The sequence below is a fragment of the Poecilia mexicana genome, unplaced genomic scaffold, assembly GCF_051168715.1.
Source record: "Poecilia mexicana isolate PSO_F unplaced genomic scaffold, ASM5116871v1 scaffold_19, whole genome shotgun sequence".
In the NCBI taxonomy this organism is placed as follows: Eukaryota; Metazoa; Chordata; class Actinopteri; order Cyprinodontiformes; family Poeciliidae; genus Poecilia; species Poecilia mexicana.
In genome coordinates this window covers 17,220,874-17,248,834 of record NW_028263388.1, presented here as the reverse complement: position 1 = coordinate 17,248,834, position 27,961 = coordinate 17,220,874, and the positions used below count along the sequence as shown (strand labels likewise).

The window sequence follows — 27,961 nt, the reverse complement described above, 5'->3', positions numbered from 1 at the left end:
GAGAGAGCGCAGGAGAGAGAGTGAGAAAGAGAGGCTTAAATCCTTCGTTAAGCTCTGGGACAGCAGCAGATCCTCTTATGCAACAGTCAGACTGACACACACGCACACACGCAGCAACACACACACTTCCATCAGGCAGTGGTGAACATGAGACAAAAAACACAAACAAATACTAAATGAACTCTTCTTTATTCTCTCTCATCATAGGCAATTACTTGCAATCTATGCAGAAAATATACACTGTCAAATGCAGATCTACAAAATATAATAGGTAATCAAACGCATACATAAATAACTCACACACTTTCCTTTAAAATGTCTGTGCAGACTATTTTTTATGTAAAGGAATCAGCCTCAAACTAAACATACTGAAAGATACAGATGATGTAAGGACAAGCATTGAAAAATCCTTTTGTTGTAAGTATAATACATGACAGCATGGGATTTGTGACCTATAAATGCCTCTGGATTCTTGATGTCTACCCTTGAAAATGATGTGCTAATCCCCAAATGTAACCTCTTGCATAACAGCGCATCTCAGTGGGGATTTCGGCAGAAAGATGGACTCAGACTGATTTGGAACAGAGCGCAGCAAATGGACAGCACCATTATTGATTTAGTGCTTGGCTCCCGGGGTGACACGCCAGCCAAAAACTGCACATCATCACTGACGACCGCCCCTTGAATCATGTGGTGCCTTCATGAGTGTTTTCTTCCATAACAGGAGGTTTAGTGTGATGTTTTCCTGATGGAAGCCTGAGTTTAATCTTCTTTTTTCCTCATCGAAAGAATTAAAGCTTTACTATTATTTGTTATTTCAATAATGGCTGCAGTTACTCTCACCATCAGACAAATTTTCCTGTAAAGTATTTAACTGGATGTAAGTTAATTCCTGAACTTCAATCAGTTTAGGCTGCCAAGCAACCAGGACCCATCCCAAGAAGAGCTTAATTCAGGGATTAAATTACTAGGAATGCCAAAAAGCTGGAATCTTGTAGCTGGAATGAAATGTTAAAAATAGAAAATTTAGTTAGATGCCTGCTGTACAATATGTTCCAATAAAAATAAGAAACACTATAAAATTGCTTTAAGGTATGAAAAAGTTATAAAAGCTATAAAAGGTTTTATCTACTGTATGTAAGGTCTGTTTTTACCATTGTTATGAATTCATGTTAGTCTTTTATACCTGTACTGAGATTTAACCATGAAAAGTGCACAGGAAACATTTCAGTGTGGTTGGGTTATTGAAGTGATGCAAAAATGGGAGAAAACCTTCAGCGGAAGAACTGCTTTCGCCTTGGTCAAACTTCTACTCTTTTACTTCTGGGATTACTCAGCTCATCTGTTTCTGTTTGAGCTGTCATAAACCAAGTGATGCTAAAATGTCCCCCAATCAGTTTACTCAGAATAAAGCAAACACAAACCATGTGGAGTGTTCTCAATCATTCCTTAAGCAGGTGACAGTAACTAGGACACCTGAGCCTTAGTTACACGGGAACAATTAGAAGTTGGAAACGAAGCACAAACCACATAACGCCTGTGATGAGTGATTAATCTGCAGGATTTACCAGGGCATGCAGCAATTAAGAATAAAATAGATAACTTGAACAAATTATACTCTAAATGGCAACCATTTATTGAGTTTGTTGCTTCAATGTAAAACCCCCTGCGCACCCAGCTTTCATTCCTTTTTTTGTTTTGTGTGTGTTTTTCGGATGTGTATTTATTTGTGTAAGTGTATATATGCATGTGCACATACATGTGTTTTTTCACTATTAATTTTCTTTCACTATGTTTTATTATTGGAGGTGTTCTGCATGTGTTCTTTGTTCCTGAAAACATGCATCTTAAAGTCAGTGGTGTAAACAGTTTGTTTATGCTCAACACTTTTGCACCCTGGATTATGTAAACGCCTTTGTACCATATGCAAAAATATCAATAAAAATATGAATAAAAAAAGAAGATAATGGATATAAAAAATTCAAGATGTGACTTTATGTCAGAAAAGGCGAATACTTTATTCTTTTCTGCTTACTAGAACTAGAGCTGAGACTAGAGAGCAGGTCAGTCTTAAGTTTTAAGCATTTTCAAAGGATATTTTAACTTACATCTGTCCGCCGACTGCCAATACTGGGGATCCACTAAAATTAAAAGTTATTTGACTGTAGGAAAAATTACTCTTTTATATCAAATGACAGAGTACATTGCACATGCTTTGTGTTACCTTTATCTTGAATAAATCCATTTATTGTGCTCTCTAAGCAGTAGCCATCAAAATGGACAGAAAATAATTCTAAGAATATTTAATTCTGTATGCAGAATCAATAAATTAATTGATAATATTGCAAGATATTGGGGTGAAATTTTACTTATGTTTGTTTTTCAGCAATAGAAAAACAATAAAGTGTTTTCTGATTTGAACTGTGTGTCAATACCGTGAGAAAACTGGGTATTTTTACAGAATCATCAGATTCTCAAACTGGTCAATGCCGTGTATCTTGAGAATAAATTTTGCAGACTTTGTCAAGTGATTTTTTTTTATTATTATTATTTTCTGAGGAAAAGTGAGTTATTCATTAATTTTCTGTAACTGATTAACAGTTTCAGTGCCAATAAAATTCCAGGCACCGTGGCAGAAGATGGCTTTTACCTCACCACCCTTTTAAATGGATTGTAGCGTGACTTGGATTTACCAGGTTGTGTGTGTGCAGACGAGGTTCCCCGCCCTGACAACAAAAAGATGGGAGGAGGGAGAGCAGAAGAATCTAGTTCGCCTCATTAATCTTATTAGACCAATTAGGACACTGATACGAGCAGGGAGACTTTGCAAACACACACCAAGAGAAGGACGTGTGTGTGGCCAACTAAGTCATCTTAATATTTAATGGCTCCAACACATTTACATGTCAAAATCCAATCCTTTTCCGGACTCTAGCTTCCAGGGGTTTTAATGCTTTTGTTTGTTAGCAGCAATAAAGTTTTGGTCATGAATTTACTCGTCCAGTGTAGATCTGGTCCTGTGTAGCAGCTGAATTTCAATAGTCCAACAAAACCTATACTAGATATGCTCTGCTATTTATTAAATTCCTTTCATTTCAGTCTCTACGAATGATTAAATATAATATGATTTAAAAAAAAATCCTCTTATCACCACACCTGAGTCACTTTCCTTGGTGTCCTAGATGCAAAATCAGTGCAGCACAGTCCGTCCTATATACAGAGGAGGTTAAATATGGTTATGATAAAACTAAATTCATGGGAGGTATTTCTGCAACAAACAGACTGTAAGGATGGATAGATGGATGGAAAAACAAATATTTTTCCTTACTTATCCATCCTTAGAAACCACTTAAATTAAATGCCATACTCCTCCATATTTTTCCAGACTTGTGTGAAGTTAATTTAAGCTGGACTTCAGAGCGAGGTTAACACACAAACCCAACTCTGTTACGTTCATTCAATCTGCCTGCTCACATATGACTGAAATAATAAAAAACACACAGGAGCCATATGCCACAGCACAAAGAAGCACTCAACCAGGCAGACAGGGCACTCAACGCTTGTATTATATCAATACTGTGTGGCTAACCCCCTCCCACTACCAGTCCACCGAGCTCACTATCGCCATCCAACCAGACATCTCTCTCTGTCTCTCTCAGGAGCGTTTAGTCTCTGTGACAGCCTCCCACATCCATCTGTCAAATGACAAATTTGGGCTTTGAGAAAGCTCCCGCACTTTTACACGACGAACATGTGTGTGTGTGTGTATGTGTGTGTGTGTGTGTGTGTGTGTGTGTGTGTGTGTGTGTTTGTCCCTCTTTCTGTTGGCCAGCAACTCGAGCACACACAGGAGGCTCGTGCTGAGTGAGACTGCATGACAGTCATGCATCTTTAATGTAACATCACAGACGGCTAATAATGTAAGAAGAGCTGGAGCTTTGTGCTGGTCGGGGGGTTGGTGGAGACGAAGGGAGAGGATAAAGCTTGTCACCCGCCACAAGATATGGTTTCAACAACTCTGTAAAAGTTCAACAACTCTCACAAAATTCAAACTTTGATGAAGTCTACAGCGATCTTTCGTGACACACAGACACAAAAACAGCCAATACTCGGCCAGCATTTGTCAGGGTTAGGGACCACAACCTACCACAACAGGATAACATCTTTGAATACACAATAGACCCTCAAAAACACATGTATAAGTGCCAAATTTAGGGCACTACTACGCGCTAATGCACTTTTCCTTATTTCCACTCTTGGGGATACAGCCAATCAATGTCAAGCAAAATAAATGGTGCTCCTGGACTGGCTGCTTTGCCAGTCCAGGAGCAACCAGTACCATCTGAGGTACTGGTTGGATTGCAATGCCTGCATTTCCTTTTTAATATTTTATATAGGCTCTACAACAAAAAAAAAGTCAGCAAATTCTTTGCAAACAAATAGGAGTCAGGTTCCATAGAAAAATACACAAACAGGTGAACTCATGAGATCTGAACTGTGGTGGGGGTGGCGCTGTAATTGTGAAGTGGTAGGACAAGTACACATGATTTTACAAAATGTTTACAAAAGTTTCAAAAAGCAGCATGCATTTGTAATCAGTCCCCTTTACTCTGATACACCTAAATAAAATCCAGCAAATGTACTAAAGAGTCAACTTGAACTTAAAGAGTCAATTTCATCATAAGAAATACTGTCTTAGGTGGTGGGAAGGGCAAACTCTGCTCATCACTCTCATCACACCATCCTCACAGTGAAACTTAGTGGTGGCAGCATCATTCTGTGACTATGCTTTTCCCCTATAAGGACTGGGAAGCTTTTTTTATGTGTCTTAATGACTTTGTACTATTCTCAACCAAGAAGAAAGACCACAAACCTCTTCTACTGTCAATTACTGAAAAGTTTGGGAAGTACTGGTTCAGATCAAAGAAAAATGGCCCAACCAAAATCCAGAAATGAATCAATTTTTTTTTGCCATCACTGAGCTTGAGGTGTTTTTAAAAGGAAAACATGTACAAAATGTTGGTGTCCAGATGTGCAAAACTGGTAGATAAGCATCAAATTGTAGCAACTGCAACAGCAGATAAAGACGGCACACCACACTTCTCAGATTTTTATTGGAAAAAATTTAAAAACCATTAGTTGGCCACCACTTTAGATAAAATCCAGATAAAATTGAAGTCTGGTGTTGTGATGTAGCAAATTGTGAAAAAAAATACATGAATACATTTGCAAGAACCCGTAGATTAAATAGAATGGACATTCCCAGTTACATCATTAAAGCCTGTTTAGTCATCTTAAAGATCACAAACAGTGCAGATGAGCGTGTGATATCCAGATGGACTGGCAGACGGTCTGATGAGCAGCCTCTGAGGATCAGCTAGTCTCTGCCATCGGATGAAAACAGCCTTCAGAAAGATCCAAGTTGCATAAGGGAGCCTTGACTGGGGCTGCGTGATTGGAGGAAATTATCTAACCAGATAGTATGCATAATTCTGTCCACACTAATGCAGTATGTGTCTACCATGACGGTTTGATCATCTCGTATGATGAAAACATCAAACAAGGAGGGAACTGTCTGGTGCCGAGGTCTTTAAAACCAGCGACATAGATATCAGTTGGTTGAACTTTCAACTGGCATGTTTTCTTGACCTCACATTTTCAAAAATATGTGAGGTACAATAAAATGTTCATTTTGAAATACTCAAATATAGGAAAGGCGAAACGGAGACAACAATAGCAGATCCATGATGTATTTACACCACCTTGAAGTTCATATCACTTCTATCATATTTCTAATAAACTATAACCAAATCATTCTTCTGTTTGTTAATGAGCTTACAGATTGGAAAAGCTTGAGTTTACAGTTTCGATGTATCTGTTTCTTTCAGTATTTAACCAGCTGATCATTGGTCAGCAAGCAAGAGATTTCAATCACTTGGCCAGTGCAGTAATGGTTTCAATGGTATGTGTGTTTTTTAGACATATGCAACATCTGGATATTTCCAAGTTTTTGCATTTTCTGGATTTCACAAAGTAAAAAAATCCTCAAAGTTATTCTCTCTATAATTTAACAGAACAGATTTGTTTCTCTGAAATCTTATGGTGGAGTTTGTGAAAAACAAGGATGCCTAAAGTATTGATTCCACCTGCTGACCCCAGGCTCTCACATTTCGTCCCATTCCTTACCTGCAACAGAGAACACACATGAACCGTGCTGCAGCGTGCACTACTCTCGGGCACCCAGCGATGACCTGCTTTGGCATCAGTGAGCAGTTCAGTGTGCTCAATTTTTTGTGTATGTGGTTATGAGTCTATTGTGAGCGTGACAACAGTGCATCTTAAATCCAGCCTGTCCTACTTAAACAGTAGGTCAATAAGGGGAGTGTCTGATGATGTCACTGTCCGGCAACTTGCCATGTTGAGGGAATGGAGTCTTTGGGTCAGGAATGAAGGTGAGTTAGGATGAAATACAGCTGGTGTAAAAGCAAAAAAAAAAAAAAGGACAGGAAGAGGTAACAAGGACATCCTGCTGTCCCAAATACAAAATAATCTGTTGCTAGTCATTTTCAGTTTTAATTCTACCGTAACCAAGTCAGGATATTGCAAGATTTTAGTATTTTTTTTAGGTTTAGCAGAGGAATGTCTATGTTGCAAAGCAACTTAAACTTCAGCTTTCTCTATTTTTGGTTCCTTCAAGGGTCAGTAATGCCAGTGGTTCCTAACCTTTCTACGACAGTGGTCCCCAAGTTTAGGATAAAAATATGCTACAGCCCACCCTATCGAAAGGCAATGGTCAGATATGTTTGATGAAGCGTCAGGAAATGGGAATTCCTCAAATATCAAAGATGACCAAAGTTTAACTAAGTCTAATTTAACTGTAATATTTTGCCTCTTGTTTCTGTGATCAAACTCAAAAGAAACGGTTGGCATTCATAACATTAAAATGTTGCTCTTCAAGATGTCTTTCCAATAGGTAGAAGTTATAATTTCAAACCCCCTGAATTTTGTGGACCTTTCAACCTTCAGTTTTTGGGAAGATCCAAGCTGCCAAGCCAAAGAAAGTTGCTACTGCATCCTGGTAACACTTAGGTTCACCATCACTAGTCACTAGTTAGAGCCAGTCAAACTCAAAATCGGTAGCAAGTCAACTCCACAGTTCATCTGAAAGCATAGACATTTATTACAGTCACACAATATGGCCACTGTTAAGAATAGCTAACTCGATTGAAACGCGACTCTGTATGCAAGTCTGGGTCTTTTCCACTTAATAGTAAGAGAAACTACATAGAAGAGTGGTAAAGCACAACCTAGTCTTGCTCAGTAGTATGATGCATTTGGTGGTCAACAACTGCAAAGCTGAAGATCAGCCAATTCTGGTCATCAGCTACTTAAAACTACTATATAAAAGAAATAAAAACAATAAAATCCAATTTACTGTTTGTCTAAAACAGCTAAATAAGTTCAGGATTTATAAGAAATGTGTTTGGTATGAAGCTGTTGTCTGTATTAGCAATACAGGAAAAAATATCTCCTTGTTTATTAGTTTTTAATTCATAAACATGGAAATTAACCTGGTTACAGTCAGTGGTGATGGATTGTGGATCTTCTGATTTGTGTTGAGCATGTGTCATGTGCCGGTGAAAAGTGTCAAACTATCGATGGCTGACGTTGGATCTGGCCCTGCAAGGTAGCGTTCCAGAGCCTGACCATCCTGTCTCAAAAGCCCACAAGTTTTTAAAAGCCTCAGAGCTCCCAGCCTTCAACAGGACATATTTACATGTACACACAGCTTCACTCTACACCTTATCTCCAGCTTCCTTTACTTCATCAACCAGCCCCAGTTTAAACCATCCTCCTTTCATCTCCTCTAAAACTCTCATCTTGCTCTTCCTCTCAGACTTGTTCCTACTTCTTTTAACACTACATACAACTTATGACTTAAATAGAAAAACATCTAGTCTAAATGTGTAAAGTTGCACCAACCAGACTTTTTCTTGTTGATATGGATACCCATTTTTTTGAGGACTTAAAAGTTGGTTCTCATTTTTTATTGTGAAGGCTAACAAACTGCTGCATGTTTTTGGATAGAGGTAGTTTTGAATCCAACAGAAAATTAATAAATAAATTAAAACAATTTTGTCATTTATGAGTGAAAACACTCTGTTCCAAGATTATTTCTTAATTTCATTGAACTCAATAGAAGTGACATTGGTTTAAAGACCAAACCCTGGTAGTTCTTAGTTGTGATGCATTTAATGAATCAGGGACGGTATTTATTCAGTATTTCACCTATCAACCATCAATCAGAACAGGCTGATTTCACCGGCTGACTTGGTGCATTGCTATCAATAACTGCTGATCATACAGTTGAAAGAATGTAAAATATAAACCTCCTTCTCCGACCAAACTACAAAGGTAAAATAAAATTAAAATAAAATGGCTTAAATGTTTATAAAAGAGCTCATAAAAATGATCTGTTCATTTTGAGCAAGAACATCTGTGGTTAGATCGAGGTGCTCCGTTAATGTTATGGCAGCACATCTGGGTGTTGTGTATAGTGTGAAAGTGAACGGTAAAAGCAGTGATAGTTTATCCATGGCACTGTGAAAAAGCAGAAACACCCTCAATATTCTCAGAGTGAGGAACTGCTTATATGTAGAGTCACAAATTTAACAACATGCTCTGTAATTCCTTTTACCTTGTCTACTAAAATGTTTTACTTTCTCCAAATTGAAATGTTCCAGTTGCAGATTTCAACATGGGTTGTTTTTAAAATATGTTTTCACACAGCCTCAGCTCTGTAACGTGACCAGACTTTACATGCTTTACTGAGATTTACTTCAGAAAAAAAGTTTTTAAAAAAATCCATTGAGTACCTCTACAGTTACTATGATTTAAATAACCCGGTGAAACATGTCTAAATCTGTCTTTGTTTCAAATTACGCAACACGGTAGACAGCACAGTTAAGTTGCCTTTAGATGGTTATCTGCAAAAATCAACTGCATCTTTATGCGGGTAACTGCAGTGAAATTTCCCTTACGCCACAAGGAATGGAGAAACTAAAGCTGCAGATAACTTTTGTAAAAATAAGATTTTTATGTACTTGTTAAAACTGTCCCAGTCAGAAACAATCAATCAGAGTCAGAAGAAAGGCCTTGTCACATAGTCACTACCACTTCCTCTCTGCTATGCTACAGCTTCTCCTAACCCTGATGCTAAGTAGCCTGCTGTGCTAGTTAGCATGACCACCAATGACTGAGGATAAACAGTTTTCCTGTAAGATTACAGCAAGGTTAGGTTGTTGGTTAGGTTGTTTTTCTGTTATTAGCACAGCTGGAGCAAATCATCAATCTTGAGCTTGTATGTACTGTGTGGAGGACGGTGTGAGCAGCATATACATAGGCCTCATTGACAGCGTTAAGACCCTCCTACTGCCTCTGATTAGTTGTTTCTGACAGAAAGCAGTGTATTTCTACAAATGACAGTAGGACTTCAGGAAAGAGGCAGAGGAACTTGATTTTTTTTCACAGATTATTGTACTGTCAGGACATGGTGACATTTTTCACAAATATGTAAAAAAAAAAAGACATATTTTTATAAAAGTTACTTACTTTTGCTTGTTTCTAACTTTTATTCTAGTGCCTTAAAGAACCACAACCAGTTCTACTTTTTGCCATCTGTCCTGCATTTCCCACCAACTCTTACCCAACCATTCCCTCTCTCCAGTGTGTCGGTGGGTGAGATACTGTTTCCATGGTGACGGATTGTTGCTGTCGCCATGGGTACGGGCTCCACCGAGCATCTCAATTACTGAGTGGGACAATTAATAAGCATCAAAGCCTGGTTAATATTTCACCAGCGACTCAAAGCAAGTCCATGGGAGATGGAGAAGTGGCCAGAGACAAAAAGAGAACAAGAAGAGACTGCAGAGATGACAAGGGAGAAAGTGAAAAAAAAAATCTGAGGAGCTCAGGCTTCAGTAGTCATCTGATGAGCAGGAAACAAACCATGTGATGGACTGGCCAGACCTTGTCTTCATAAAACCCAAAACATGTGTTGGAAATGATCTGCTTCAAGCTACAAGGTTCCATCCAAATGTAGATTGAACAAACATGTTTAAAGGGTTAATTAGCTAATTTGATCAATCCTATTCCTAGCTGCCGTTTGACCACATTTAGACAGCAATATATGGCCTTAGGTATACATCTTTCCATCTTTTCAGTCACATCTTCTTGTTTACACTAAAGGCAGTGTGTTATGGCGGGTGGGTGTTTTGGACTTTGAATTTGCTTCTTTACGTTTCAGATTTGGTTCCAGTTTCTCTTTGCTTCTCTTCTTCAGTATGCCATTCTACTCTACTTACCTTAGATTAACTCTTCTGGTTGTTTTATCATGTCCATCTTTCCCTGATTGTATTTAAGATTCCTGGTTTTCATTGTTCCCCACTGGCTCCTTCCATTGCACTCCTGTGGCTTCTCGTGTTTTACCTTCTTTATTCTCCATTGTTCCCAGTGTTCATTGTAAGCTCCCTCATATTTTCCTGTCCTTAAAATCTCCTTTATCCGTAAAGTTTCTGTACTTGGGTCCTCTTTTGCAACCAAACATTACACAGTGTCCTCCTTCTTTCCTTGTTTATTAGTGAAGTCTGTCTCTTGAGTGAGATTTTACAAAAACAGTCTGTTGGCACACCCAATGGCCACTTTTTTTAGGTTGACCTTGGAAGAGAACCACCTAATACTTTAGGAACTCGAGTACTGTGAATCCACTGTAATTGTTTGAGATTATTCGAGTTTATGACATGTTTTATTAATCTGCTGGGAGGATACATCAAAAGATGGCTGGACTACGGTCGCTGTGTGGTGTTTAAATGATGATTAGGTAATACGGACCCCAAAATGTACCAAGAAAATGTGTCCTGCACCATTACACTACCACAACATAGGATGGATGTATCCATGCTAAGTTCTGACCCTAACCCTACCATCTGAATATTATAGTTAAAATCAAGATTCATCGAACCAGGCAACATTTTTCTAATATGTTGATGTTTGATAAGCCTGTGTGAGTTCACTGTTTTTGGGTAATACAAGCAGTACCCATAGTGGTCTTCTGCTGTTTTAGTCAAATTCCTTTAAGAGTTTGCTTGTTCGATCTTCAAAGGTGGTATTCTGCACAAACTGTAACAAGTGGTTGTTTGAAGGACTGTTGCCTTGTTATTATCTCGAACCAATTTGCTCACTACCCTTTAACATCAAGGAACCTTTTTCCACATAACTGCAGATCACCAATAATGACGCCAAGCCACTGAAGTCCTTTTTTTTTTCCACTATTAAGATGTGATCATCATGGAGTTGCTTAAAATAGCAACATTTTAAAATTGACCAATACCAACTACGTTGTTTGTCAATCTGCCAACCTGTGGAAAAACCCACCTAAAACAGCACCACATTCCACCTCATTCCAGCTTTTGAGGGGCAACGATTTTCTGGCTGGATAAAGGGTCAACCGCAGGGCAAGCACTTTTGATTTTTCAGAGTGAATGTGAAACCACGATACACTCAACCAGACTCCAAACTACCATTTGCTCTGCTGTCACATTTTGTGCTGACTGTGCTCCAGTGTTATGACCACATACATAAATACTGATGAACCAACACAAGGCAATATAAGCTAAGATGTTCGCACCCAATGGATGCATCAGTCAGTCTGGGTACACCTGACGTAGGAAGCTAATATTCAATATTAAGGAGACAGTAAGTGAAGAATAACAAAAAAGGTATCATAAGTTATTTTTTCTTATATAAATACATGGCAGTATGACATATTATGGGTAAGATTATTATAAACATTATAAGTTTTAACACTTTAGCAGTATTATAAATAATTGCTGTTTTTTGTTTTAAATAAAAGTAATTTGAAACGGTTGTTATTTTAAAATTATGTGTAAATAACTTGAAAGTTTGGTACGTTAGCTCTAGCTCATCATGCCATGAGTTATAGGATTGAGCTGATGTAATCCTCCATTTATTTATCTTTGCAATAATTTAGCTACACAAAAAGCTTCTCTATTATTGGCACAAATGTTTAAGCATTTGAAAAGAAAAGCTTGACTGATCTGACTCAGACAAGCTATTAAACATTTCCATCATCTGCCTCCTTGAGTCCTTCCCATCCCCACTTGGAGAGTGAAGAGCAAAGGAAGGTAAGAGCATCAGGAGGAAGTAGATAAAAGAGGATTCTCAGGCACACAAGAGTAGCAGGAAGGAGGAAGATGATGGTTAGAAGAGGAGAGGGGATAAGTGTAAGATGAGAAGGAATTTTTTCCTGTTGGGGAGGGAGGAGAAAGGATGAGGGAGAAAAGGCAGGCACGAGTGGTGAGTAATGGAGTAATGCGGGGAGGAGGGGAAGTTGGTGGGACTGCGTCGCTCTGAGGCAGATGTATTGAAGCGCCGGCTGGCAGATCAATAGGATGTGCTCAATCAACAGAGTGATCCATATGCTCTGACCTAACTTTAGATGGCTGAGAGGTGAGATGCGTGCGAGTGTGAGTGTACCTATTTATATATACGCTGACGTATGCTGACATAGTAAATGGTTTCCCTTTTGTTTTTTTCCCCAAACAAAAGGCCTCATTCAAATGGACATGCTGCCTCTAAAAGCCTTAAACAGAAATTACAATAAGGATTTTATAGTATTGCATCATAAAAAAATGGCTTAGTAAAGACTTCAATTTGACTTTAATTCATCAGAATGACTTTTGTCTTCACATTAAATCATTGTCATAATACAATCAACTCTAGTTCATTTATCTAGAAAGTTTGGTTCATTTGGGGAGGTGTGAACGCACAATCAAATTTTGACACAGTCCAAAAACGCGAACTCTGGTCCACCTAAAAACCTACGTCACAGTTCGGTTGAAGTGAACTCTGATGCGGTTTGAATGCATATGTGACTGCCAAGCGGACCAGAAACCAGTGGACTACACTGTAGGGAATTCTGGGTACAAAACAAACGGGCAAGTTTGGCGAGTGGAGAAATGGCTAGTGGCTTTTACGAAAGACAAAAGAGAAATCCCACAGCCGCTAAATTTTGATGCTGCTCCATTTTTGTTTACATTTTGTGAAGAAGTACATTGTCATCATGTCTTCTTCAGAGGTTTTCATGTAGTTTCTTTTAGTAGTTCTTGGTGCAGCACCACCACAGGCGAGGAGGGGAACGGGTTTTTCAAAGGGTTGGGATAGTTTGACATACTGCAGTGTGAAAGTGAACCGCACCAGCTGAAAATGCAACAATGTTGCAGTATTGGTCCCCAATAAATCCCCATTAGTCTTATCCAACTACAGAAAATACATTGTAGAAAAAATATTAAAACGTTAATGCTGGAACAATAAAGCAGCATACAAGATTTTAAATCCAAGAACTTATTTTTTTGTATCTATAATACGAGAGGCTGGAGAGCGGTGTATTATTAGCAATGTTGCCTTGCACCAAGAAAACCTTGGGTTTGAATCCTGGCCTGGGGGTTTTTCTGCATGGAGTTTGGATGTTCTTCCTGTGCATACGTGGGTTCCCTCTGAGTACTCTGGCCTCAGAGTCCAAAAATACAGCTGTTGGGTTAATTGGCATCTCAAAACTGCTCTTATGAGTGAGTGTGTGTGCGGTTGTTAGTCCTGTGTCTGTGTTGCCTCACATGGGCTAACAACTTATCCAGAATGTGACATGCCTCTCGCATAATGACAGGCAGCAGCAGGCCTGCATGTACAGTATGGGCGGGTACAGACAAGGGATGTTGTGTGTTCAGAAAGCAAAACGAGCAGGAAGATTCAAGAGACCAAAACTGATTACACTGGCTGGCAGCAGCTTCTTGCAAATAATTACTATCAAAATCTGAGTTTGGAGCTTAAAATCATGGGTAAAAATACATATAAAAACTCCTAGCCACTTATAGATTGATGACAATGACTTGTTAGTTTGTTTTTTGTTTCTTTGTATTTTGAAAAGTTGATTGCTTGAGACTGCAACTTTTGGAATAACACACACTCACTACGTTTTCTCAGTAGATAGTTAAGGATACAGAAACATATCCTTCACAGATGATCTCATTTCCAACAGAACCTCTACTGGGTACAGTTTATTAATCTTTATTTTAGGCCTTGTGGCAGTTTTACTGAAAGTTTCCTGACTGTTTTTCACATCATAAAATACTCTGCAGCAGAGGGGAACACAAAGAGGCCCAGACCAGCTATCTACAGGTGACAGATCTACAGCCAGTAACTACTTCTGCTCTCCATTTTTAAATGCAGGAAATGCATTAAACTTAAAGCCACAATAAAAAGATAAAACAGTAGAACCTGAAGTGAAGTATCAAGGTCAGTACGGAAGCTTAATAGTAGCCTGCTTTTTCTGATGTTTGTTTGGGATCTTTGCATTACTGGAACTGTACCAGGGTTTCCCCCCAGTGTATTATAAGCCTGGCGGGCCACCAGGCTTTACTTGTGCCCCCACCAGGCTTAGCATTGCTTATTTATTCAAGTCTTTTTAAAATATTTGCATTTTTTAAGACTTTGTAGTTGGTGTTCAGGTATTAATGTTCCAGTCTTTCAATAACACATAATTATCAAGTGATATTTTCAAATTTCCTGTCAACTTTAAACATTTTTCAACTCAAAAACATGACAGGCTGCTGGATGAATGACTGCCAAGCGCTCCAACCACTAGACTTAGCAAGTTTTCTGGGGGAAACCTTGCTGTATCAAAGTTTCTGACCCAAATTGTCTTCAAGAGTAGCCTGCAATCCATCAAGGCTAAATTTGATCATAAACTGGTGGAAACAGCACTATCCTGAAGGTGTGTTTCGTATTGCTTCTAACCAAGGTCTGCAACAGGAAACCAATCAATTCAAAAAGTGCATCTCATCTTCTCTTCTCTTTTCTGATGAGAAGATAAGATGGAAGCATTTTGTGGCTAAGCAGCATGTGGCTGAGGTGGAACCTGCATGAATTTGGTGAATTTATATATTTGAGCCAGCATGTATAATTCTGACCTGATAAAGATTATATGTTTCCATGTTAGAAATGATCATTATTACACCCCAAATTACTATCACACGCAAAAATAATATACGCTTGCATTCTTCTGATGAGAACTGCAAATATGTTTTTATTTACATACAATTACTAAAAGTTTTTGCCTTGTTAAAGCCGCACACTCTGGCTACATTCTGCACTACAAAATTTCCACAGGTGCAGATTAGAAAGCTGGTGGTTATATGTTGCACTTGTGGTTGTAAAAGTGTAAGAACAAGCGCAACATCTGGGCTGGTGGTGCCAGTGCTTTTTGAGAGAGCGCGGCATCGCATTTTAAGACTGATAAGAAGATAAAACAAAAGGAAGACATCTGAGAGGGTGACGATAGAGAATGTGGGCCTTTTTGACGAACTGTCACATTATAGCCATAAACTTTAATTAATATTATGCATTTTATTTGGACGTCACCAACAAAGCAGTGCACAGCTATAAAGTAGGAAGGAAAATGCTTCATGGTTTGGGAAAATCTTGTGCAAATTAAAATCTTAAAAGTGTGGAAAGGATATGAATTCACCCTCCTGAGTACATACATTGTTTGGAGCAGTTTTCTGCAGCTCCTCCAGAGAAACCATGAGGCCTTTTGGATGCTTCTCTGATTAATGCGCTCTCAGTTAAGGTGGGTACTATCTCCATTTTCAGATGATGGACTGAACTGTTCACTGTGAGATGTTTAATGCCTGGATGTTGTTTTTTTATTGATTGATTGATTGAACCTAAACCTGCTTTTAGCTTCTCCAAAACACTCCAACCAGTCTGCTCTACTCCTTAGTGTTTATGATGTTGTTAGTTTAGCAGTATTTTCAAACAAACCTCTGAGCCCTTCACAGAACAAGAACTGAAACAATTAATCGTGATTAATCGATTATTTCAATTATCTTCGATTAGCTTAGTAATCAATTACTTGCTAACAAGAATATACAGACTTAATACAGGCAATTTTCTGAAAGAATAACAAACTCAGAGGAGTACTTACAGGAAAACTATGCAAAAAAATCTAAACATTTTTGGATTTAAGTAAAAGAAAAAACCTTCTTTGTTGCTCTATCCAATACTCCTCAAGTGGAATAGTTTTAGCTTCACCTGCATCAAATTCTGTAGAAAAAATCTCAAACTAAGTACCGTTAGCTATCATTTATTGATTGGTTAATCCATAAAAATGATCAACAAATGAACCCTACACTCTATTGGTGCTATGTCAAGCAACAAGAGCTGAGCTTTTCAAATGTTTATGTAAAAAAAACATTTTTTAGCTGCAAATTCATCTTTTGCTACAAATGATCAAGTGTACCTGTTATTAGTTATTTTCTCATTTAAAAAAAAAAGCAATTAAATTATTTATTTGCTTATTTTAATAAATTTCCAGTGTTGTATGAAATAAGTTTAAGTGACTAAATGAAAAATTTGCAGAATGCACTAATTTATTATCAGATTAATTGATTAATTGTCCAAAAAATTAAAAGAATAATCAATTACTATAATAGTTAGTTGCAGCCATAACTCAGAGCTAGTTTGCTGTATACACCAATTCTTTATCATTTGTGAAGTATTATCCCCTTGCTTAGTTTTACATAGTCTACTAACAGCTATGAGATTTCTTAAAATTGGATGGAAGGAAAGGGAAGCCATTGCAGCTGATTGATGTGGCAGTTTTTTCAAAAAATATGTGTACATAGTGTACCTGGGGGTACTTTCCACTGCTTAACACAATGCATCAAACTACTATGCATATAAAGCAGGCCCTGTTATATTTTTGTTTTGTTGCAAACCAAGATGTTCCTTTGAGTTATGGTGGCCCAGAGGTGCAACATAGGTGCACAATTACAAATTCAAAAACACAACATTAAACGAAGCACTTCAACATTAACAAAACGGAAAACATGTATCCAATATATATTATTCAGTATTAATCATTATTTATTTGTGTAATGACAGATTAAATGCGCTGATACGTCATTGTGCCTGCTAAACACATAACGCTGAGTGGAGTGGTGGACCGCTCCAACTGGCCGCCCTAAATCTCGTCAGCGACAATAGGCGAAAGCGGTTCATGAGGCGTCTCCGCCATATTGAAAGTGGCTTATCTGCCAGCAAGCTAATACAAGTAAATGGACCGAACTTCGTAAAGTGCCTTTCTGCAACGTAATTTAAGTTAATGAATGTCACTGACACAATCTCTCACACACTATTATATATAGGAATGAAAAAGAAAACTCTAAGGACAACTTTTCGAACTTTTTGATGTGATTATTTAATTGTTTTGGGGCACAATAATTACATTTGATATAGCTGATTCTGATAACTCGTTTTTATTGATGAACACACAAGAAACATCTTACAGACCACTGACGTACCTTAAAGTAATCATGTTTGACCACAGACAAACTTCTAGGTAACCACGGCAACAATAAACAAACAGCAAAAGCGCCCGTTACAGGTTTCTCATTGTCTCTCCCTCTTTAGAAAAACTACATAGTATAAAAAAAAGTTAGCTAAGCTAAGAAAATAATCAGAGTAGTGAACTGGGCCAATTTAGTAACAAAGGAAATATTTCTTGGTTGTTTAGAAGTTAGTTTCACCACGGAAATGAACAGTACTGGCCACAAAGTCAAGAAATTCTGCTCGTAAATTTACGTTGTTATTATTATCTTTAATTCTTACCTGTGGAAGGTAGAGGCAGTGGATCCACTTTGTACTGTAAAACCATTTAAACTAGTTCACGCAGCACGTTCTCTCAACTGCCACTTTCAAGATGGCGGTGACGTAAGTAGGATATTTATGCCTATTGTCCAATCAGCGATTTTTCAGGTTTCCAACTGGGACATACCCTTTCCGTTTTGTTAATGTAGTGCTTCGTTAATGTTGTTGTGTTTTTGAATTCGTAATTGTGCTTTGCTAATGTTATGTTTTTTAATTTGTTGAAGTGGTTTGCATCTCAAGGCTGGTGTGTGGTCATGCAAACCTGTAGCATTCATGCCCCACACACACACACACACACTAAAGTTATGCATCTGCACATACCCAGTCTTCGTAGTGCCTGGTTCCGTTCTGCAGCAGGTCCTCCAGCTGGATGGTGCAGTTGGCCACGAAGTCGTCATACCCGATGGGAGCATCGTGGAACACCGACAGCTCCAGTTTGCGTCCCTCTCGGACCTCGGTGCAGAACTCCTGGTGCCAGGCCGGATTGTTGGTCTTGGTTCTTGTGGCGGTCTGGCCCAGGCGGGTCTCGTCCAGGTTCAAGGTCAGGTAGGGGTCCAACAGGAAGGAGCCGCTCTTCCCCACGGCGTGACGCAATGCCCACGCGGTGGGCTTCAGATCCGCTGCTTCAACCACCCGAACCTTCAGCAGGCCATTAAAGACGGGCATGGCTGCGGGCTGATTAGGTGTGTGTTAACAGAATGGATAGCAGTGTGTGTGTGTGTGTGTGTGTGTGTGTGTGTGCGCGCGCGCGCGCGTGTGCTTGCTTGTCTGTGTCTGTCTGTGTGTTTGGGTCTGGTTGTTCCCGCTCCCGCACACGGAATGTTTCCTTCCAATGAGCGGGGTCACTGCACAGTCCTGCTACATCCCATAATGCCGCTGGTTCCTTCACTCTAACACAGCCATGTCAGAACACCGAGATACCCGCAATAACGGAGCACCAGGGGGCTGAAAACACGCAGTTATTACCGCACACTCACTCCCCTCCGAGGCTGCCTGATGAAGACTCTCCCACCCCAAGCGGTTGTTTGTTTATGTTCGATCCCAAAATTCCCGTTTCCGCGGAAACAGGCCGGGGTTTAACGGCTGGGAACGGAGGAAACGCGGTGTAACTGTCCTCACGCTGAGCTCCGCGGCAGTCCTGCGAGTGTCTCCGCCGGGTCACGGTGGGAGAGAGCGGGGGCAGCCGCGCCTAGCCATCCGGGATTGCTGCTCCGCTTCCAGCCCCGCCGCGGCTCGCTCGCTCGCTCGGTCCTCCTCTGGGGTAATCTCCAGGCTTCAATCTTCCACCACAGCGGGTGTTTGCGCTTAGTCTGTCAAAAAGAGTGTGTTTTAATCCGCTCTATGCGGCGGTTTTTCGGGTTCGGGAGCACCCCAGACACATCACGGAGCTCCGCTCCCGATCCGTTTTTTTCCTCCCTTCAGTCCCTGCGCGCGACCCTCGCTTCCCGTCCCCTCTCTCTCCCCCAATCCGTCAGTGAGCGGGTATGGCAAGCTGACTTACCATATAATGTGTTGACAAAATGTAGTGCAGGTTAAAGCCGCTGTATTGCAACTTTAAAAAATATATATGTTTTTTTACATATTTGTTAAAATTATCACTATGTTGTCACAGAAAGGTATGAGACAGATTATCTGTGGATAAATGTAGCTCTTCTGCCTTCTCTCAGTTCTCCCAGTGCTAACTAGAAACAACAAATCAGAGAAAGGAGGCAGGGTTTTAGCAGTGTCAATCACCAATCCTTGTGGCACTGCTCATCCCTCTCTTCTCCCTCTTGCTCTCTGCTATGCTGCAGCCAGCACAGCCTATTATTAACGCTCATACTAGTTAGCACTGGCACCGTTAATGACAGATATACAGTTTTCCTGTAACGGTAAGTTGTTGTAAGTTGGTATTGGTATACCAGCCCTTTTACTTAGCATTGGATTTACTCTACACTTCTGTACCATTTGACTATAAGTTTGTATTGTACCGAAATGAACCGGACTGAAAAGAAGCCTTTCTGACATCCAAAATCTTCTCTTTTGATCAAAATGAATTGAATTATAATATCTGTGACATGTTTTACAAGTAGTGATGCAATTTTGGTAAAAGACATTAAATCATTGACTAAATCCTGACGTTTTGGCACCAAAGAATGCTGTTATTGGTTTCTCCATCAACTCCTTTTAGCTATCTTTCAACAATTTTCTTTTATTAATTGCACAGTATTTTTTTACTTAAATTGTAAACTTACCATTACTGTACAGTTTATTCTGTTTTATCTTTCTTGTCTTAGTTTGAATATTCATACTTCTATTTAACTTGCTGCTGCTGCTGCTGCACCCGAATTTCCCCATTGTGGAACAATAATTGTAAAAAGAAAAGATGGAGTTAGGATTCAGCTTGAATAAATGTTACACTGGCTTGCCATACATGAGATGCAGGAAATGCGCAAAACGCGTCACACGCGCTGCCGGACTCTTTCTAACTCCTTGTGTGTGCGTGCGAGTCCGCGCGCGCGTGTGCGTGTTGATTTGGAAGAGGCGTACAGAGGGAGTGGAATTCACCCGCAGGCGTCGGGCGCGTGTGTGGACCCGCGCGTGCGTTTGTGTGAGGGCGCGTGCCATTACCAGACAGCCGAGAGGGCCAGTCAATCAGTCTGTCCTTATGCATGGTCACACACACACACATGCACGCGCGCGCGCGCACATACACACACAGAAGAAACACGTCAGAGCACTAACAAGTCTATCTATCTATCTATCTATCTATCTATCTATCTATCTATCTATCTATCTATCTATCTATCTATCTATCTATCTATCTATCTATCTAGTGAAGTGGGATTTGTCCCTTAAGTGTTTACTTTTTTTAACTTAAATGTGCCAAATTATCAAATATTTCTTAATAGCAGATACAGAGTAACTTATTTCATTTGTACCTGAAAAATTAATGCAAGCTAACTGACTATGTGGAGAGTATCAAATATTAGTGTAATACATATTCTGTGTAATGTATATTTCTATAGCACGCCAACTTTGAATTTTAATAATTTTAAGTTGTCAACTCTTAAAACCGCTTATTTCCCGTTTCCTGTGCTTTACTGCGTTAACTACATCGGGCTGGCTTACCTAAATCATTAATTCACACCAGTTTACTCTAATGTTTAAGGCCCATTGAATTAAAAATACTGCGTGTTGTGCGTGACCATGCATATGCCTTAGTTCAATAAAATATTCTATGTTTATAACAGCCTGTATACAAAAGTATTTAATAAAATGTCTATATTTCTTAAACTTAAACCAATTAAATGTACAGTAAGACATTGTTAGTGTATTCTTTTTGGTATGCAAAGTTTGAACATGATGAGGCGCATTTTAGATTCGTTATAAATGCATAATTATATTATTATGACACTTTAACAGAGAATTAAAAGCAAAAATAAATTAAGCTAATCTGAGAAATTCCCATCTTACCCATGTCTCCTAAAATACATGAAATAGCATCTGTAAAATATTCATGTTTATGTTCTTATCAGGTTTCTAAACGTGTCAGTAATTTGTTTATTTTAGTTCGTTATTAAATCAGTATATCATTTGAAACTACGGGTCTGATAAAAATCACAATTTATTCCCTCAAAACATCAATCCTCACTCTAATGCCCGGTCACCTGCGCCACCTGCTGGCTGCAAGGTTGTATTGCAGACAGGGTGACGCAAACGTTCTGTGACGTCAACAAATGCTGAGTTCAAGTGCTCCTCGGACATTAAGATGAAATCCAGTCGTTTATTCAGCACTGCGTGATTTCTTTTTAAATCTCACCTTTTGGTGAGAAATACAATAAAGTAAAAAATAGAAAGTAGTTATAAGTATTAATAATAATAGCAATTATTACTGTTGTTGTTAATATCATTATTACTAAGTGCCGTTAATCAAAGCACTGTACTAAAAAAGTACAAATCAGAGAAAACTCAAATTTAAATTAAAAAAAATTATAACTCGGTGTGAAGTATATTTTGTGTAACAAAGAAGCTCGGTATTTTCCCCTACCACTGGGTGGCGCTACAGTGTGTTCTTACAGGATTTTTAAAATAGATTAGAAATATAAATATTTAAAAAACACACAAAACAGTAACTACTTAGTTCTATCTTCTTATGTGGCCCACAAATATAAATACACTTAATAATAATAATAATAAAATATGAATATAGTCCTTTTTTTGCTTCTCTTTAGACGGTCAAAATGGAACATTTTTTAATTATTTGCTGGTAATTTATCACAAAACATAGACAACAAAAGTTGTGGAATATTTTTCATTTTTCAAGGTAAACGCCATATAACTTTTAAATATTTCAGAATTATTAATTGATTATGTGTTTTATGCTGTTTTTGTCTTTTCAAGTTAAAACTAAACAATTATTCAATAAAATCACACACTTAAAATTTAGAAAACTCACAACTGCATGAGTTTCTTTTGTTTCTCCTCAATGATTTTATAAAAATATTATAAATTATCATGTTGTTGTGCATCATTAAATACTTCATCTGCATTTTCAGTTTTGAATAAACAAATATTTGCACTTGTGTATTAAGCAGGGAAAAGAATAAATAAAAACAATTACAATAATTAACTGAGAGATTAATTTTGATTGTTTAATACTGTTTTAAATGTAGTAGATTTCAGGTTCATATTCTGAGTATTTCTGTTTGTTTTTTACTTTGAAAAAATAGTTGAACCTTGAAAATGTTAAAATATGCTCATTTAAAAATGATCTTTGCTTTTCAACAACAGTTTTCATTTTTTTTTTTAAAAAAAGAACATTAGACATTTTTTTCACATAACAAATGAATTCAAATGACCTTTTAAAATTAAATAATTTTAATATAAAATACTAAAAACATTTTGTCAGCATCAAATTGAACATGGAGTAGGCCGCGGCATGGCTTCACACAAACTGCACAGAGAACCTGAAACAGACCTGAGGTAAAGAGGAAAACCAGCATTATGACTAAAAATACAAACAGGCAGACAAAGAGGTAGGATTTAGTTAGTAGTTGATTGTACAGCAGTCGGTCCAGGTTGTTTCTAAAAACTAGTTTCATTCAGGAAAACGACACCAAATGAGGTTTCAGTCCAAAAAGTTCCAGCTGCTGCAGACGGAGACCAGCGGGGGGTTTTCTGCTCAGTGCTGCTCTAATTTGGATTGTCAGATGAACCCATTATCACTGGATGTGGCTGGAACAGAAAGTGGTCAAAGGTCACGAGCTCTTTCCCTGGAAACAACCATCAGCCAGAAAACAGAGGAAGCAGAAAATTGTTAACGCAACCTGTGCTTCTACTGGTCAGGCTAGGATAAAGTGATCGCAATGCAGCGACTTCTAAAACTATTCAGACCCCTCCAAATACAACCACAAACCTTTAATGTGTTTTACTCAGAGCGTATTTGTATAGCAAGAAACATTTTTAAATGGCTTGCAATTTTCTTACAAATGACTTGAACAAAAGTGTTCAGCTTAAAGCTCACATTACAAATCGTCTTGAAAATATTATTATCCCCTTAATGTGAAGATAAGAGGTAGCATCATGCTGTGGGGTGGGCTCCATCTACGGATGCTGGTCAGAGTTGGTGAGAAGATAGATGAAGATAAAAATAGAGAAAATCTGTTAGAGGCCGTGAAAAAAAAAATCAACACTGCGGAGGTAAAATCTCAATAAAATACGTGTTAGTTTATATTTTCAACGTGGCCAAATGAGAAAAGTTTAAGAGGCATGAATACCTTTACAAGGCCCTGTAGCTCCTTCTCTCTCTGTTACCCCTCGACACACACTCACAGTCCACTAAAGGTCCCTTTTTCAGAAAAAAAATAATAAAATATTGACCAAAAGTTTCAGACATCCAAGTCTGAGTCACTGTCCGTCACTGAGAGGAAAGTTTCCCCGTCTACCCGCTCCGCGCTGCCGTCTGGACTGCAGTCTCGACTGCAGTCTCCTCCGCTCGGTGGACGGGAACCATCTGTGCAGACGCGGTGATGCTGCAACCTGACGAGAAAAACAAACAAACAAACAAAAAAACATATTAAAGAGAGATTTATGAGAAAATAAAATGTAACTGGATAAAACTCAGAGTTTAAATATTTATGCATATTATAAATGAAGTATAGTAACAGAAAATAACCTTTGCAGTAATGAGTGCAGCTTTTGCTCCATAAACTCGGTAACTCTCATCCAGCTAAAACAAATCGAACGGATGTGCGTTTTTACGCACAAATAGCGTCTTTACGCACCACCTGGGCCAGTTTGAGTGAAAAACGGTTGACTTCAGTGTCGCAGTGATTTCTGAATGGTTTGCAGATATTTGCGTGACTCATAGTAATAGGATTGTTTATTTAAAGAAACCAACCTGTTTTTAGCCGCCGCCGCGCGATCCCTCTGCCTCCTGTTCTTAAACCAGTTCCCAACCTGGGTCGGTGTCAGTCCGGTGGCGTGAGCCAGTTCCCGTTTCTTCCCCGGGTTCGGGTACGGGTCCTGCAGGTACCACTCTCTCAGCAGCCCGCGGGTGCGCTCCTTGAAGCAGTGCGTCTTCTGCTCTCCGTCCCAGATGGTCCTCGGTAACGGGAACTTCTTCCTGACTCGGTACTTGTCGACGGGCCCCAGCGGTCGGCCCCGCAGCTTCTCCGCCTCGCGGTAGTGAGCCTCCAGCCACATGGCCTGCAGCTTCCCGTGCGAGGTGCGCGTAAAGCGGTGCGTCTCCAGGATGCGGTACAGCTCGCGGAAGCTCCCCGTGTGGAAGGCGACCACGGCGCGCGCCCGCCGCACGGACTCGTGCTCGGAGATGGAGTCGCGGCCGTCGGCGGTGACCGGCAGCGACCAGAGGAAGCGGGCCAGCCGCTCGATGTCCCCGGTCTCTTCCAGGGTTTCGCACACGCTGGCGATCTGCGTGGCGGAGAAGCAGAGTCCCGGGAGGGACAGAGGAGGGGCGGCCGCCGGGGGGTCCTCTGGGGACCGGGAGCGGGGCAGGTGAGGCGGCCCGTCGGAAAAGTGGGGCAGGAGGAGCCGGGAGGCTGATAGAAAATCAAGCGGAGACCTGAAAACCATTTTAGTGTGACGCTAAAAAAAAAAAGAAAAAAAGAAAAAAGAAAATAAACAAACGATAAACCCAAGAGGTTTCCTGGAACAGACTGGCAGAAATCTGCTGAAGTGAGACTATTTAGCTCACCTGGGAGTCAGGGACGGACCCTGGATCTGATTTCTGATTGGACGGCCAGAGTTGATGGGGGATCGCCGTCAGTCAAACGCAGAGGATTTATCCCTCTTCTCATGCAAAGGCGGGGCACGACGCCTCTTTAAGGTGAAATGCTCATCTTTTTCTTACGAAAATTCAACAAATAAAACAAAATCGAACCAAAAGTTTCTTTTTCTGCACATCAAAAACACACACAGATAAACGGACACAAAAGATGAGAGATGAAACCAACCTAAACACATTTTTAAGTTTATTTTATGCACATGGGTTGCAGCAAATGTGAATAATTTTTTTTTTAAATTAATGCATTAGATAAAGCCAATAAAAAGGATGTCAAGGAAAGAGACAATCAGTAGCAGTCTAAAGTACTAAACTGCTGTAATACTTAGTTTGTGCATCTTTTTTTTTTTTTTACAGTTTTTCCTTCCACTCAACTTTTAATTAATTTGAATTCAGCACTCCCTGGCCACCCAGCTTTTTTCTTTTTCTTTTTTAAAGAAAAGCCACAAAGACAATCATAAAATCCTGTTTATTAATATTTTAGCAGTTAAATGGATTTTATCAAAACATTCTGGATCTCTAAGAACATTCAGATTTTTGATTTTTGATATGGCCCAAAATGAAATGAGTTTGACACCGCTGCACATTTTAACACGATGGTGTTTAGAAATTCAGTTTTGAATAAAATTTACTGTGATGAAACTCCAGACGTTGTGAAAACTTTCAAGAGGATCTTAGATGACAGATTGGTCAAAAACCAGAATTTACAAGTCAACTTTTCAAATGTCTATGACAAAAAAAAAAAATCTTAGAGATTAAATAAACTAATGATTACCAAGAGGAGAGAAATAAAAAGTTATTACACAAAAACCTTCAATGAGGTGAATTAAAATCGCTGCTATCGGCCAAATTTCATCACCTTTCTAGGCCCTCCAGTAAGCGGCTTGCATCATTAATACGGCGGCTGCCACCGGTGTGACCAGAAATCTCACACAGACCTGAAAGCGTATTTTTCTCTAAGTGTTCAGCCATCACTCTAATCACTTTATAATCACTTCCATATTCTCTAATATCCATCAATTTGGGGATTAGAATCAGGGACATGCAGCCTGGTGACATTAGTGTTTGCTTTGGAGTGTGCCGTCCTCCATGATGTTCACATGTACAGAGGAAGCTGCTTGTATTTCATGTGTTAAAAGTCGACTTCAAAAGTCACATGAGGTAAATGTAAACTCGCTGTTTGTTGTGTGAACAAAACAAAATCAATCTGAGCCACACACTGTGAAAAAGGGGGTCACCCCACCTTAAAGGGTTAATGCCAATTTTCTCCCCAGACAGATGTGCCTCTTTAGTGGATTGAGTTGGCGTGTGCCATTTTTTTTTTTTTTTTTTTTTTTTCCTTTTCACCCTGGATTAATTAGAACGAGTGACATTTACAACAACAAGACGAAACAAAACAAAAGCTGCTCTGGTTCGAATTCAGTCGTTTCTGTGTGGACTTTGCAGATTCTCCCAACGCGTCGGTGAAGTTCTCACCGGGTACTCCGGGTTCCTCCCTCAATTCAAAAACATGACGAAAGGCAAGTCTGAACTCAAGTGTCTGAGTTTGTCTGGAAAAACAGTGTGATGACTTGGTCTCCATGGCAACCAAGAGGTAAATTATTATTAGATCTTTTTCTTCTCTTTTTTCTTTTCCATTGAGATGTTTATACAGCAAATCATCATTTGTGATGAAAGCCATCTGCTTTTATCTGGTCTAGGAATCAACACAATGAATCACAGTTGTTTTTGTTTTTTTACCCATTTTGGTTGCATTTGACAGTTTTTATTGTAATCGAGAGATTTTTCTTTTCTATTTCTGGAGGCTAAGAGGTAATAAGGTCTGTGTGTCTGTACTTTGTCACCGGGCTGTAAATCCTTAAAGTGTAGAGAGTTTGTGCAAGAATTAATCGATTATTGAAATAACTGTGAACTAATTTAGTAAATGATTAATCATTAACTGGAGTTAACAGACTCAAAACTAACCATTTCATGGAAAATTGTCAGTAATTAAGCCAAACTGTACAATATATATACATATATATGGAAAAAATTTAGACCACTTAAAATGATGAGTGTCTCTGATTTTACTCTTTATAGGTTATTTTTGAGTAAAATGAACATTGTTCTTTATTCTATGAACTGCTGACAACATGTCTCCCAAATTCCAAGCAAAAGCTTAGTTTTATGTGCAGAAAATGAGAAACGGTCAAAATAATGAAAAGGATGCAGTGCTTTCAGACCTCAAATAATGCAAGGAAAACAAGTTAATATTCATTTAGAAACAACAATACTATTGTTTTAACTCAGGAAGAGTTCGGAGATCAGTATTTGGTGGAATAGCAGGAGGTTTTCAATGAGTTCAGTGCAGTGGGCTCTTTGTTTTTTCCAGAGCTGTATTTATAAAACTCCTCCTCAAGTGGGAGTTTTTGTATTAACCTGGTTCAAATTCACTAAAGGAATGCTGTCGTACTGCATGTTAGGCAATAAAATGCAGTTTATTTTTTGAAGGACTTGTTTATTTGCACCATTTAATGTTTCTCTAATAAGTGGTTAAATGTAAAATCTGTAGAATTAATCGGACAGTTGCAGCTCTGGCTCAGTGTAAACATAAATAAATCTCCCTTTTTGTTGGTTTTTGAGAAATCATGACTGATGTACGAACATTGAATTTCTTCCACATATTCTTTGCAGCTTTACTCCACAGAGTATAAATTAAGAGAAACCGGCCAGATTTTGCGCCTACAGAAGCCCAGTGGATCAGTTCTCTTTGCGTTACTCTTCTTCACTGGCGCTCACATCGCGTCGCTCTGTCTGCCTCGCTCAGAGAAGAAGAAGAAAAGCATCTCTGACTATTGCAGCAGCCTCAAAAACAGGAAAACCCACACTGCTCAGAGATCCTCCAGGCTGAAA

The 27,961-nt window shown here is 39.1% G+C and overlaps 2 protein-coding genes across 2 annotated transcripts in view; both read right to left on the bottom strand.

Annotated features, from left to right (window-relative positions):
- Positions 1-19,240, bottom strand: part of prkcea (protein kinase C, epsilon a) — a 49,630-nt gene extending 30,390 nt beyond the window's left edge. Inside the window, exon 1 of the mRNA XM_014968608.2 lies at positions 18,106-19,240. Coding sequence (XP_014824094.1) covers positions 18,106-18,450 — 345 coding nt within the window. The 5' untranslated portion in view covers positions 18,451-19,240. The remainder of the gene's footprint in view (positions 1-18,105) is intronic.
- A 3,386-nt stretch (positions 19,241-22,626) lies between these two features.
- six3b (SIX homeobox 3b) lies at positions 22,627-27,726 on the bottom strand. The gene is made up of 2 exons (XM_014968669.2): positions 24,167-27,726; positions 22,627-23,805 (listed from the first exon to the last, which is right to left on the bottom strand). The coding sequence occupies exons 1-2, from the start codon at positions 24,859-24,861 to the stop codon at positions 23,655-23,657; spliced, it is 846 nt and encodes a 281-aa protein (XP_014824155.1). The 5' UTR covers positions 24,862-27,726; the 3' UTR covers positions 22,627-23,654.
- Between the last annotated feature and the right edge of the window lie 235 nt (positions 27,727-27,961).

Bases quoted from the DNA above. Each gene is read 5' to 3' on its own strand.
- six3b (XM_014968669.2), bottom strand. From the start codon at position 24,861: ATGGTTTTCAGGTCTCCGCTTGATTTTCTATCAGCCTCCCGGCTCCTC. The intron at 23,806-24,166 runs GTTGGTTTCTTT...TTTTCTCGTCAG, and splicing joins GCGGCGGCGGCTAAAAACAG to GTTGCAGCATCACCGCGTCT.